Raw genomic sequence first — 14,301 nt, forward strand, 5'->3', positions numbered from 1 at the left:
CTATTATTTATTTGCTGAACTTATCCGAATATCAGTTGTTCGTTCCCCTCGGTTGCACTTCTGGCACGGTATTATTAAGTAATAACAGTAATAACTAATTAAAAAAGAAAAAAGAAAAAAGAAAAAAGAAAAAAGAAAAAAGAAAAAAGAAAAAAATAGGAGTGCAACTTTGCCTTTTGGGTCTTGGCATTTTCCGTTAGTCTTAAAAACCAGCACCTCCACCTACTCGGACCAAGCCAAATTGTGAGTTGAACGTCGTGAAGAGTACACCTTCTCCTCTTTTCTTCACTTTTTGATCTCCTTCGCATTCCCCTTAGAACTAGAACGCTTCTGGTTCTAGGGTTTTGCAGCCATGGGAACTGGGTGGAGACAGTTGAAGGTTATGCTTCGTAAGAACTGGCTCCTCAAAATTCGTCATCCTTTTGTAACTGCCGCTGAGGTTCTCTCTCTCTTTCCTCTTCTTATCCATTTCAACCTTCCATTTTTTCCTCCGTGTTTCTCTCACCTGTTCCTTACTCTCACTCTGTTTATTTGCTCTGTCCTCTGCTTAATTGGACCGATTCCGCATGTTTGTTTTTGGTCGATCATCTTCACTTGTTTTTCTCTGTTTCTTTTTTTTGATGGTTTCCTTTTATAGCTTTGACCTTTGATATTATTTGTTGATAGTTTTTACTTACTTATGTGATGTTTCTTTTAAGGTATGTATTCATAGATATTTGTAATTTTAAAGATATGTTAAAGTTTTGCGCTTGTGTGTTTGTTTCTCTTCGGATTGTATTTCAATTTGGCCAAGAATGATTCATGAATGCGGGGACTCTGATGCGTATAACTTAATCCATGGCAGATTTTGCTCCCTACGATAGTGTTGTTGCTGTTAGCAGCTGTAAGGACACAAGTGGATACACAAATTCATCCAGCTCAACCGTCAGTATTTCTATTCATTGTTTTGCTTGCTATTGGTTTGATGCGTGTGTGTGTGTGTGGCTGTGCTATTTTTTTCCTGCACTCTTTTGTATGATGGAGAACTAACTAAGACAGTGTAATGCAGGGGTTTTATTTATTTATTTTTGTTATACAAATTTTGAATTTCGTTTTGAATATTATGTTAAGAAAGTATAAGTAAATGGGGGTCTATGTGGAGGGAAATGGAAGAAAATGCTGTTCCTTCCTGAACATCTTTCATGTTTAATATTTTATGAGTAAAGTTTATGTGGAAATGGAACAGGCACATTCAAAAAGACATGTTTGTGGAAGTGGGCCAAGGTATATCCCCTAACTTTCAACAATTTTTGGAATCCTTGTTGGCTAAGGGAGAGTATTTAGCTTTTACACCGGATACCAAGGAAACAAAACTGATGATAGATGTGGTGTCAATAAAATTTCCACTCTTGAAGGTAACTTTTCATTTATTTTCTCAATGTTACGTGTTTTTCTAGGCTTAGTTTAATCCTGATATGTGGGTGAAGCTTTTTGACTCCCTCCAAATTCTGGCTGCTTGCTTCTTCCCTGTTTTTTTGGGGTGGGGGTGGGAAATACATATCTTTGGCTTCTATATTAAATTTGATTTCTGTTGTTCTTTTCTTATCTTTCTTTTTTGTCACTTGTAAGAGTATTAGGTTGGCATCACTGGTCTTTTTGGGGTACACAATTAAATTAAGTATTTTTCAAACATATGTTACTCATAAAATACAGGTTGGGTAGTTAAAGTAGAAAAAACGTTAAGAATTATTTGTGACTACAAAGTATTTATTAACTTGAAAGGAAAATTTTATTGTACTGCAAGACAATCAACTATTGTATATGGTAGTGAATGCTAAATCTTAAAGGAACAACATGAGATAAAATGTGAGTGACAAAAATGAGAATATTAAGGTGAATGAGTGGTCACACAAAAAATGATAGAATAAGAAGTGATCGTATACCTGAGAATATTGGAATATGACTAAAAACCGTTTAAGGTGGTTTAGTCATGTAGAGAAGACCATTTGATACATTAGCAAGGAGGGTGGATGACATGACTTATAGTTTGGTAAAAAGAGATAAAGGAAGACACAGAAGAATCTTAGAGAAAATTATCAAAAGAAATCTATTGATAAACAATATTTTTGAAAATCTAGTTTTTGTCTGAGTTCAATAATGTTGTGTGATTCATGTAGTTGATTTTGCCTAGTAGGATAAGAATTGATTTTTGTTGTGTTAGATGTTTACGTGCATTTTGATTTAAGCTAATCATTTCTAAAAACAATAATTAAAAAGATCCAGATTGTGATTATCTGGTGGATTTATCATAAAATACACTTTACTTTTTGCACTCTTTCGTTTTATACAAGTCTTAATTGTAAAAAAAAAAAAATCTTGGTATTTGAAATAAGTTAACTAGTGATTGTTATACTTTTAGAAAAGCTTGGTTTTTCAGGACATCAAACCAGAATTTTTATTGGATTTTGTTATAGGAGGAATAATAATTTGACAAAATTTTCAATGATTGTTATTGTATTGAAGCAAGTGCATTGCAAACTCTTTTATGGAGTGTCTTCATGCAGCTAAATGGATCTTAAAGCAAGTTCTCTTAGAACCTTCATCCCTTCAGAATTTGTAGATTGAGCAGATATAGATCTCTGTGTGTGAATGTGTGTTGTCCAGTCATCTTCTGAAAAGTAGTCATGATCCAGGCTAACTGAAATTTAGTTCCTACATGCAGCTAGTTAGTAGACTATACAAAGATGAGGTAGAGTTGGAAACCTACATCCGATCAGATGCTTATGGTACCTGCAGTCAAGCAAGGTAAAATCATTTTGCCAATTTTGGAAATGAAGGCTTTATGCTGCATTTGAATGTCTATAAACTACTGGAATAGTATGTTATTGTTATGTTCCATTGGATATGAGACAAATAAAAGCATTTCTTGTTGCTCAACTCAGACAGATGAAGGATGCTGACAAATCAATGTAGGACAAACTTTGAGATTTCTACATAATTTGAGTTCTGGGATACTGGGGTTTAAGTTGCTTTGTAGATGATTTATTTCTTATTAGTATTCTGGCTTACCTTCTGCACTTATATGCTTCATTCTTGTAAACAGCCTGCTATCAAATAAATCTTCAGTGGTAAAGTTGAAATTTCAGTTGTTCCATGGGTACTTTGTGCATGCATTTATTTGAATTTGTGTTGCATGAATACGTTGATATTTATGTTGAGTGATCATGATTCGGGAATACTAATATATTTCTTTGTGTACTTTGTGCATGCATTTGTTTTAATATTAAAACAAATGCATGCACAAAGTACACAAAGAAATATATTAGTATTCCCGAATCATGATTACTCAACATAAATGTCCACATATTCATGCAACACAAATTCATTACTATGCATGCACAAAGTACAAATTTATGTGGAGTGATCATGGTGCAGGGATCTTGTAATATATTTTTGCTGCAAAAAAAAATATAGTCACTTTTTTTCCCTCTTCTCCCCCATTGTAGTTTCTTTCTTTTTCTAATATATTTTTTTCATAAAAAATGGAAATTATTCATATGACTGGCTCTTCTAGATTATAGCTTTGTATTATCTAGTGTCATGGAAACATATGCTTTTATTTTCTGATTATTTTTATTGGTTTGCCTCCTACCTGTTTAGGAATTGTTCAAATCCCAAAATTAAAGGAGCAGTTGTATTTTATGAACAAGGTCCTCAATCATTTGATTATAGTATACGCCTCAATCATACGTGGGCTTTCTCCGGTTTTCCAGATGTTACAACAATAATGGATACAAATGGCCCTTTTCTCAATGACTTGGAACTTGGTGTTAGTGCTGTACCAACGATGCAATACAGCTTCAGTGGATTTTTGACAGTATGTTGCTTTATTCTCATTCAATTTCTTAGTTCTTGTTTCATTTCCCCTCTCTTTTATTACCTCTAGTTATTAAAGATTGAAATTGTCTTTTGAAGAAATAGCTTGTGGCTGTGTATTTTAATTGTTGAAATGTATGTCTAATCTTATTTTATTATATTTGAATTAGCAAGGGGGTTGTTACCTTGTGATGATTCTTGCTTTAACTTAAATTGGATAGTTAGTTTTCAACTGCTGCAGGCCTGCATGTGTTATGTGGATATATTAGTGTGCAAAAAGTGTTGAGTGAAAAGATTAACTGATTAAGTATCAAGATTCTTAAGTTTTTAAGAATTTTTCGTTGAAAAGCAAAGACCAAGGGATATAAATACTTTCTGCAATTGTTTAAACCTACAGTATCAGTATTATTGTGAATTAACAAGAAATGTATCTTTTAAATGACATGTAAACTACAATAAGTTGTGGATATAGAATTTTACTGTTGGGTAAAAGAACTGAAAACACTGGTTGATTATATCTGTTGCAACTGTCAATTGTTCGTTATTACAAGCTTTGTAAAAGAAAGAGTTAGAAAACAATATTATTATGTGTTTGATATATATATAGCATAGAAAGATCAGTATTGAAGGCACTCTATCTTTACTCTTCAAAGAAAATAAGGCGTTTGATTATTTTCTTACTTTTGGGATCTGATTGTTTATGCCTGAATCTATCAGACTTTTTGTCCTGGTTTAAAGCAAGTACTATTCATGGAAGGATAGTCTCGGTTGAATCTTAAAGGTGAATTGTGGGATTATGCTTTTTGTTTTATTTTCGAATGTTTAGTCAGAATGCAGAGCTCAATTGCATGAAATTTTAAGAGAGGTGTTAAAATTTATGGAGTCTTGCATGCCTTTTGTTAAGAAACTTGGGCCTAACTCACTCCTAAAAGCTAGCTCAAAGGAGGAGGACTACCCTAACCCTCATAAGGAGTATTCTGGCTCTAATCCTAGCCAATGTGAGACATCATAACACCTTTAATAGAAAAGTGAAAAGTTGAAGTCTTCAATTGCTTATTTTAGTGTTGTGCTGTTATCATGGTAGTTAAAATCGGGATGTGAATCGTAAAATTACGATTTTACGATTTTTCCCAGCCAAACGATTCAAAGCGCAACAAAAATAGAGCAAGGTGAAATCGCGATTCGGATCATGAAATCGGTAAAATCCCAATTTGCTGCCGATTTCAGAAAAACGTGGATCAGATCTGGATTTCGGCCCAAATACTTTATAACCCGAGCCCGATTCAACTTTTTTAATTAGGCGCGAAGGAAGTCCCACATTCTTCTCTTCTTCGTCTAGCCCTAGACCTGTTAAGAACGACTTCGTGTGCACTGTTAGCAAAAGTTGACCTCTCTTCTTCGTGATTTCTCTGCCCCAACCTTTTATTTTTTTCTCATCTTCATTTGGTTTCTTCATGGAACCCTAAAATGACTAGACCAGACCAGGCGACCATTTTATTTCTTCTTCCTCTATTTATTTATTTATTTTTTCATCTTTCTCTGGTTTCTTCGTGGAACCCTAAACCGACCATACTAGGCGACAACAATTTGTTAGTTTTTTTAACTTCTTCCTCTGTTTTTTTCATCTTGTTTGAGGATGGCTTCAAACATGGCTAATGTTCAAAGTTCAGGGGGTGGCATTTCTGGGTCACTCCCAACTGCAACCGATAGCTCCACTGCTATGGGCTCTTCAAGCATGCCTCAAAGGTTGGTTCCCCAAAATGCCCGTGGAAACAAGGGTGATGTGGGATGGAAATATGGATTTTCAGTCCAAGGAACTGTGAAGGTTCAATGCAAATTCTGCCAAAAGGTACTAAATGGAGGGATTTATCGCCTAAAACACCACTTGGCTAAAACAAATCAAAATGTTGAAGCTAGCAAATCTGTTATTGATGACGTGAATAAGGAGATGATGGAGATTATTACTTCCTTGATGAAAAAAGCAGCTAACAGACATGACTCTTTGGAAATTGGTGAAAAGAGAAAAGCCATTCAAAGTGTTGAAGTTGAGAGTGCTGGGATCGGACAGATTTGCAAGAAAAGGAGTGTAGGTTCACAGGCCACAATAAACAGCATATTCAAGAAGGGTATAGGAGAGGATGCATGTCAAGCAATTGTAAGATTTTTCTACAACAATGCTATAGCTTTCAATGTGGCAAGAAATGAAGAATTTCCTACCATGTGTGAGTTAATTGCACAACACAGTTCAGGATTTAAGTCACCCTCTTATCATGAGATTAGAGTGAAGTATTTGAAGCAAAAAGTGAAGATGATAATGGAACTTATTGAAGAACATAAGGCGGTTTGGAAGAGTGTTGGCTGCACAATAATGATGGCTGCACAATAATGACAGATGGGTGGACTGACAAAAGGAGAAGAACCCTTCTGAATTTCTTAGTGAACAGCTCGAAAGGTACAGTATTTTTGAAATCAATTAATGCTTCCCACATCACCAAAACAGCTGATAACATATTTAAAATGCTTGATGAAGTTGTGGAAGAGGTTAGTGAGGAAAACTTAGTGCAAATTGTAACTGATAATGCAGCAAATTATAAAGCTGTCAAAGAGATGTTGATGGAGAAAAGAAAGAATTTATATTGGACTCCTTGTACTGCACACTGTATTGATTTAATGCTTGAAGATTTTGAGAAAAAAATACCCCTACATGAGGAAACAATTCCATAGGGTAGACAAATCACAACTTATATTTATTTAAGGACTTCTCTTGTTTCATTATTACAACGCTTTACAAAAGAAAAAGATTTGGTGAGACCAAGTATCACTTGATTTGCCACTTCATATTTAACTTTGGGATGCCTTCATGAGAACAAAGGAGCTCTTTTAAGAATGTTCTCGTGTGACGAATAGAAGTCCAACAAGTTTTCTAGGACGAGAAGAAAAATTGGTAGAGGAAGTTGTTTTGGACAATGAGTTTTGGAAGAATGTTTTAATTTGTTTAAAGGATGCATATCCTTTAATTAAAGTCCTTTGTTTGGTTGATTCAGATGAGAAGCCAGCCATGAGCTTTGTTTATGAGACAATGGACCAAGCTAAAGAAGCTATCCATATAGCTTTCAATGGTGTCAAGAAGAGGTAATTGATTATCTATCAAATTTAGTTAAAATTCAAATTTAGTAGTCTTTTATTCATTTTTAGAAAATTAACCCATTTTATTTATTTTTTAGTTACATGTCTTTATACAATATCATTGATAATAGATGGGACAAACAACTTCGTAGGCCTTTACATATTGTTGGCTATTTTCTCAACCCTCAATTACATTATAGTTCTAGATTTACAGTTGATCTTGAAGTTAAATGAGGATTGTATGATTGTATGGCAAAGATGATGCCCGATATTGAGGAATAGGCCAAAATTGATTTTCAAATTGATGATTTCAAGAAACAACAAATGTTTTTTGGTAGTCCCTTAGCTAGAGCAACGCTTCAAAAAAAGACCTCAACTGATTGGTGGGAGTCGTATGGAGATGAACATTCAAAGCTTCAAAAGTTTGTCATTTGTATGTTAAGTTTAACATGTAGTTCCTCTGGATGTGAATGTAATTGGAGTGCATTTGAGATGGTAAGATTTTTAGTGAAGTTGTTTTCAATTATCTACATTCTACAAGCCTACAGATTGCTTATACATGTTTGAATGTGTTTAGGTCCATACTAAGAGGAGAAATCGCTTGAAGCAAAAGACAATGAATGATGTTGTCTTTGTCATGGCTAATTCAAAATTAGTAAAAAAAGAAAAGCAACTTAGGAGAGCTCGTGAGTTAGACCTTGATAATGTTTCATCTGATGATGATTGAATTGCAGAAAATGATGTTAGAGATATTGAAGGGTTAGATATTGAAGGGTTGGATTTGGACATACACAATTTGGACTTGGATGGAGATGAAAACTTAGCCCAAAACCAAGATGGAAACAGTGCTGTTGAGAATGATGTTGATATGCTAAATTTGGATAATGAAGTTGATGGAGATGAAGATGAATACCATATGGTGGATCTTTATGATTTTAATGTGGCACAAATGTTAAATTAGACATCTTAGAATATTACTAGTTAGTAGTTCCTATTTAATTTTGATGTTTGTGCTTTGTAATTTGCCAAAAACATGGTGATTTGGCTATTTTGAGTTGTTAACTTGTTACATTATGGATTATGCTTGATAGTTTTCTTATGGAATATGGATTATTTAAGTACTTTTAGTGATTTAATATATATTTTTTAATTTCAGCTATTTATTTTATATGCAGAATTTGAAGTTATATTCATGTATATATAATTTTTGTAAAATCTTATGATTCGATTTACAATTTTTACTTCCCTTAATGATTTGAAGTAAAATTCCGATTTTAACTACCTTGGCTGTTAGATGGACTAGGGAAAGGTTTCGGCTGTAGATCAAGATATCAAAGAGAGATAAGAGAATTATTTTTATAAACTTTTCAATGATGGGTTTTCCACCTCTTTGCAATGAAGGTGGATAATATCCTATTGCAAAGATGAACAAGTCTTAAGCAGAGAACCCTAGATAAGCCGCAAACACAATCTTATTGCAAAGCAAATGTATGGGTGGAAAGATGGTCCAACTCAAACAGAGTGCACCTTAGAATTGCATATTCACTTGATGCCACAGAATCATGACCTCATTTCCACAAAAACCTTTTTACTTAACCAAAAGAAAATGCTTGAAAGGTTGGGGAGCATCCAATTTTCATCAAGGACACCATGTGTTATTCCAAATGCATGTAATTGTTCAACAATGTAGAAATAAATGCACTGCTTCCAAATTGTGAATGACACAAATATCTGGAGAAGCCTAAAAAATCTTCAACAATCCATTGGTGGTGCTAATCCTATGAAGCATTTTCCAAACTAAAACTTGATTTCAGTTTGATTTTAAAGTTTCAAGTGGGCTTGTCCAGTAAAAATCTTTCCTTGTTGAGGGAGTAAGAAACTGAAAGTAGGACACGAAGAAAACACACCAGAATGAGTTCTTGCTCTTTGATTTGAAATTAAGGATTTCTGTGAAGTTTCTTTTTATGGCACTCTTTATATTTGTTAACAATAAATTTTCATTAGTTATTTTGATTTTTTAATATTACATGGAGTGATTCTAATGTATTGCTTTGATGTTTGGCGCATTTTAAACTTATAATATTCAGTCTTGCTTCCCCTCTTATAAATCTGCATTTTCATAAGACTTCCATTTTTGAATTTAACATCCATATTTTGTTACACTAATAATGCAATTATATTTTCTGGTTCTGTAGCTCCAGCAAATGGTTGATTCATTCATAATTTTGACAGCTCAGCAGCCTGACTTAAATCCAAGTGCTGAAGGTGTTGAGCATATTCTTCCAGGCTTATATGATTCTAACTTCTCTTTGAAAAATGCATGGACTCAGTTTAACCCCACTCCCATACGAATAGCTCCATTTCCTACCCGAGAGTACACTGATGACCAGTTCCAGTCAATCATAAAGAAAGTCATGGGAATATTGTAAGCTTGTCTTTGAAACTTTTGTTATATTTGCGGAATATTATTCGATCATATCTCCAACAAGCTATATATTTTATGTGGACTTTGATGTGCAGGTACTTACTGGGGTTTCTCTATCCAATTTCTCGTCTGATCAGTTATTCTGTGTTTGAGAAGGTTTGGTTATCTTATGTTTAGTATTGGCTTTCTGAATTATCTGTGTCCTTCATTATTTGGTTTTCCTCCTTTTTTTACTGTCATATTAACCTTAGTTCTAAATGCTTTTGAGATGTAAACGGTCATCCTTTCTTACTAAGTTTGTGTCTCCCAATTTGTTGATGCTATATTTTAGGAACAAAAGATTAAAGAAGGACTCTATATGATGGGCTTGAAAGATGGTATATTTCATCTTTCTTGGTTTATCACATATGCTTTGCAGGTAAATCTTTGCTATTCTATCTACTATAGTTTTTTTTTTTTTTTGTGTGTGTGTGTGTGTTTACCTTTTTACACACACTTGCTCTCTGGTAGGATTAATAAATTGGAAAGCCTAATCTGAATTAGGAACTGTTTGAGATTGAACTAGGGACCTCCATTACCCTAAATGAGAACAGTCCAGTAGGGCAGAGTTCAATACTTCTCAAGATCTGTTGTTCTGTGATGTTGGCTTGTATGGTAGGATTGCTTTAACCTTTATAAGTTCTTATTTGGTTAGATTTGTAGTTGATACGGGACTTCAATGCCCCTGCCCCTGCCCCTGCCAACTCAAGATTAGACATATGAAATCCATAGGGCTAGGTTAATTGCACCTGAAAAATTTGTTGGGTTAGTTTATTTTTTCCAGTCAAGTCAAGAGTGGCTCAATATCAGATCTATGATAGATTTCGATACCATCTTAAATTTGGGTCAAGGCCCAACTCAATCCCAAACGTTAGCTTGTAAGGTGAGGATTGCTTTAGCCTTTATAAGTTCTTAATTGACCATATGTGTAATTGATGTGCGACTTTAACAGTGACTTTCCTTGTTTTAAAATGATTTCTAATCTGCTTTCTTTCAATTTATCTTTTTGCAAAAATACATATTCTTTTATTAGAAAACAAAGGTTAAAGGGTTAGACATCCTCTTAACATAAACAAAATGCAACCAAATGAAAATGTAAAGGCAAGTTGGACGGACAAATCAGCGGCCTATAGTATTTCTGCATATGAAAGTACCACACAAAAAATCCAAAATACTTCTTTTTTTTTTTGTTTTGTTTTAAAAATATAAAACAATGCTTAGGCCTTCAAGCAGTGAGTGAAGAGTTTGGTCCTAAAAGCTTCCATTCTATAGTGGTCAATTAAATTTTAGTACAGAAGAAAGTAGACTTGTATATTGTCAGCTCATCATGCACAACGGGATCTTGCATGAAGTGTAAGGGAGATTACACCCTTTTTGGGCCTAACCTAAAGGCTTAATTAGGATAATTGGTCCTAGGCATGTTCTATTAAAAGTGGCTTAACGTGGCAAAAATTCTTAAAAGGGAAGACAAGGTAGAAGAATTAATCAGAATTGTGAAATGGAAATTACATCTAAGCTTGGGTTATACTTGTACCTAAATCTATTAAGGGTGGCATTTGATTGGCTGGCATGATAGACTTAACTTTGCTTGATTGAAGGTTGATAATATTCAGTTGAAATATTAGATGAGACTTAATTAAGCTAAACATGCACCTTGGTGTTTGAGCTTGATAAGCTCAACTTGGATATCAATTGAGGGGGGCCTTTGGAAGGGCTTCTACAAAGTTTCTTAGGGCTTATGAAAATAACTGTTGAACTCTTTTAAACTTATTTCAATAATTTTCTTGCTAGAGCTTGTTAAAATAAGTTAAATAACTATTTTCAGCATTTTTTCTGTATGTTTCAAAGTAAAATTTATGACATAAGCTCTTATATTATAAGATCTTATTGAATAGGCTTTTAATTAAGCTGTTTACCCAAATGCATCTTAAAAGTGGATTTGAATAACTTTGGGAAAAAAAAAAGCACTTCTTGTTTTTACCCCTCAAAAGCTACTAGTGGTTATAAGGATAGCACAAAAACTGCTTTTTCTGGCTCATCTAAGTATTATATTTTTTCAACATTTTTTATTTAAAAACCCATAAAAATCCTTCATAAGTACAATTTATATAGGGTGACCTAGTGTACAAGGCTTCCACCGTGTGGGGTTTGGGAAGGGTAGATATACACAACCTTACCCCTGTAAACAGAGGTTATTTCCCATATTTGAACCTATAATCTTGATGTCACAAGGCAACAATCTTACTGTTACTCTAAGACACTCCTCTTCCCTCAATTATAATGATTATATTTATAAAATTGTTATAACTTGTAGAATTAAGAGAGAGAGCATAGAGAGAAAGACAGATTAGTGCGCTGGAATTAGATAGATAGATACTCTACAATGTATTATAATAGTAACCTAATGGACCAAGCCCGTTATTATAATAGTAACATAAACCTTAATCTTAATAAGTCTATTATAGCTATTCGTAATACTCTTTTTCAAGCTGGAGCATAAATATTAATCATATCCAGCTTATTACAAATATAATTGCTACGTGTCCTATTTAAAGCCTTTGTAAACATATCTGCTAGTTGGTGGCCTGTCCTAAAATAAGAGATGAATATAAGCTTTTGCTGAACTTTTTCTTAAATAAAGTGACAATCAATCTCAATATATTTTGTCTGTTTATGAAAAACTGGATTTGAGGCAATGTATATCGCTGTTTGGTTATCACACCAAAGTTGTATAGGCTTAGTGTTGTCAAATCCTATCTCTTCCAACATATGTTTCAACCACGTTAACTCCTAGGTAGTCTGAGACATCGTCCTGTATTTTGATTCTGCACTCGATCGAGATACAACGTTTTGTTTTTTACTTTTCCATGAAATTAAATTACCTCTCAAGAACACAAAGTATCCAATAGTAGATTTTCTGTCCATAGATCCTGTCCAATCAGCATCAGAAAACGCCTCTATCTGTGCATGTCCATGATCTTTGTACACAATTTCTTTTCCTATTCTACCCAGGCTAATCTCAATCAAATACTTCTACTCCATATAGTTCGTATTACTTGAGACAGAAAAATAATTAGGGTAAAAACTTAGTCTTCTCATTGTCATTCAACGGTTCTTATAATTATAAATCTGTATAAACTAAATCCCTTGATTGTAGGGATTGACTAAGTATAAGTAATTACAGCTGAATCCTATTTATATTATTTACATAATCAATCAGATTTTTATATAAAAGGAAAGAAGGTAACTATATTAATAATGGAAATACAAATATTCTCAAAAGTATCATCCCCATCCAGCTTAACATCGGTAAGTTTAGAAAGAGATATAATCTCTGTAACAACTCCTTTGCTGCACATCCTGCACATCACGTTCAAACATTGTATATTCACAAACAGTGATGGAACTGCCTGGGTTTTTGTCTCAATGGCTAGAAGCCGTACTCAAACTGTAAATGTCGAATTATTGCATATTCTGGCCATTGAAAATTTTTTTTATCCCCACAGCAGCCATGGCTGACCTTTTCTGAAGCTGTTGGTTATTTTTTTTTGTTGGGAGGAATTAAGAAAGATAGAGCATAGAGAGAGAGAAAGATAGATTGGTGTGCTGGAATTAGATAAATAGATACTCTACAATATGTAGAGACCTTTATATTTATAAGGATACATATGTAACTTTAATGGGCTAAGTTCGTTATTATAATACTAACATAAACTCTAATCTTAATAAGTCTATTATAGTTATTCATAACATAACTAATATAGTATAAGAAGCTTGAGTTGGATCTTGAGCTTGGTTTTTAATAATATAGAATTCCTTGAGCTATGTTTTGATTTTGAGTTCGACCTAGTCCATTTCTTATAAATTATAATAAATCTTTTAAAATAAAGAAAAAGTTTTTGTTTTCTTTCTTGTTTCTAGAAATCTGATTAGTTTAGGTGGTTGTTTTGTTGCCATCATTACTGGTGGGATATAGAGTACATGAAATTGTTTGGGTGGGTGCTCTGTTAAATTGATTCAATTCCTTGAGTCAAGAAGTTTTGTAAGTTGAAAATTGTTGTATGACTGACACATTCTGATGAGTTGATTCTTTCCTTTTCTAGGTCAATATATTATTATGTGTACTAATTTCTTCTATAATTTGATTTGTACAGTTTGCGATTTCTGCTGGGATCCTAACAGCTTGCACCATGAATAACTTATTCAAGTATAGTGATAAGACACTGGTGTTTGCATACTTTTTCGTTTTTGGGCTTAGTGCAATCATGCTCTCATTTTTTATATCAACGTTTTTCAAACGGGCCAAAACAGCTGTAGCTGTTGGAACTTTGTCTTTTCTTGGTGCCTTTTTCCCCTATTACACTGTCAATGATGAGGGAGTTTCTATGTAAGTGCTTGTCCTTCCAATAACTAGTACTTCTATAGTCTCAAATTTTCATATTTAAGTGTAGATATTATTCATTACAGGATCTTGAAGGTTGTTGCTTCTTTGCTTTCACCTACTGCCTTTGCTCTGGGTTCAGTCAACTTTGCTGATTATGAACGTGCTCATGTTGGACTTCGTTGGAGCAACATATGGCTGGTGGGTTTCAGCAATAAGATCCTTCCCATTACTATTATGACCTACTTTTTTGTCTAAAATTTCTAATATATTTATCTTGCAGGCATCATCTGGAGTGAACTTTTTGTCATGTCTTATAATGATGATATTTGATACCCTGCTATATTGTGCAATTGGACTTTATTTTGATAAGGTATGTGTTTAGTTATTTGAATATATCCTCTAAATTAGACTAATCGAGTAATTGGACTAGAATGGAAGTGTATGACTTTACAGTGTTCCTTGTCTCCTTGTT

General features: G+C 33.7%; 1 protein-coding gene across 1 annotated transcript in view; it reads left to right on the top strand.

Moving 5' to 3' along the window:
• Nucleotides 1-224: 224 nt before the first annotated feature.
• Nucleotides 225-14,301, top strand: part of LOC113861436 (ABC transporter A family member 1) — a 44,309-nt gene continuing 30,232 nt past the window's right edge. The window contains exons 1-11 of the mRNA XM_027494243.1: nucleotides 225-439; nucleotides 845-924; nucleotides 1,226-1,394; nucleotides 2,702-2,784; nucleotides 3,640-3,856; nucleotides 9,177-9,406; nucleotides 9,502-9,562; nucleotides 9,738-9,824; nucleotides 13,600-13,832; nucleotides 13,913-14,027; nucleotides 14,110-14,199. Of these exons, the coding sequence (XP_027350044.1) occupies nucleotides 353-439; nucleotides 845-924; nucleotides 1,226-1,394; nucleotides 2,702-2,784; nucleotides 3,640-3,856; nucleotides 9,177-9,406; nucleotides 9,502-9,562; nucleotides 9,738-9,824; nucleotides 13,600-13,832; nucleotides 13,913-14,027; nucleotides 14,110-14,199 (1,452 nt within the window). The 5' untranslated portion in view covers nucleotides 225-352. The remainder of the gene's footprint in view (nucleotides 440-844; nucleotides 925-1,225; nucleotides 1,395-2,701; nucleotides 2,785-3,639; nucleotides 3,857-9,176; nucleotides 9,407-9,501; nucleotides 9,563-9,737; nucleotides 9,825-13,599; nucleotides 13,833-13,912; nucleotides 14,028-14,109; nucleotides 14,200-14,301) is intronic.

The sequence above is a fragment of the Abrus precatorius genome, unplaced genomic scaffold (assembly GCF_003935025.1).
Source record: "Abrus precatorius isolate BTA unplaced genomic scaffold, Abrus_2018 Scaffold3, whole genome shotgun sequence".
Classification (NCBI taxonomy): domain Eukaryota; kingdom Viridiplantae; phylum Streptophyta; class Magnoliopsida; order Fabales; family Fabaceae; genus Abrus; species Abrus precatorius.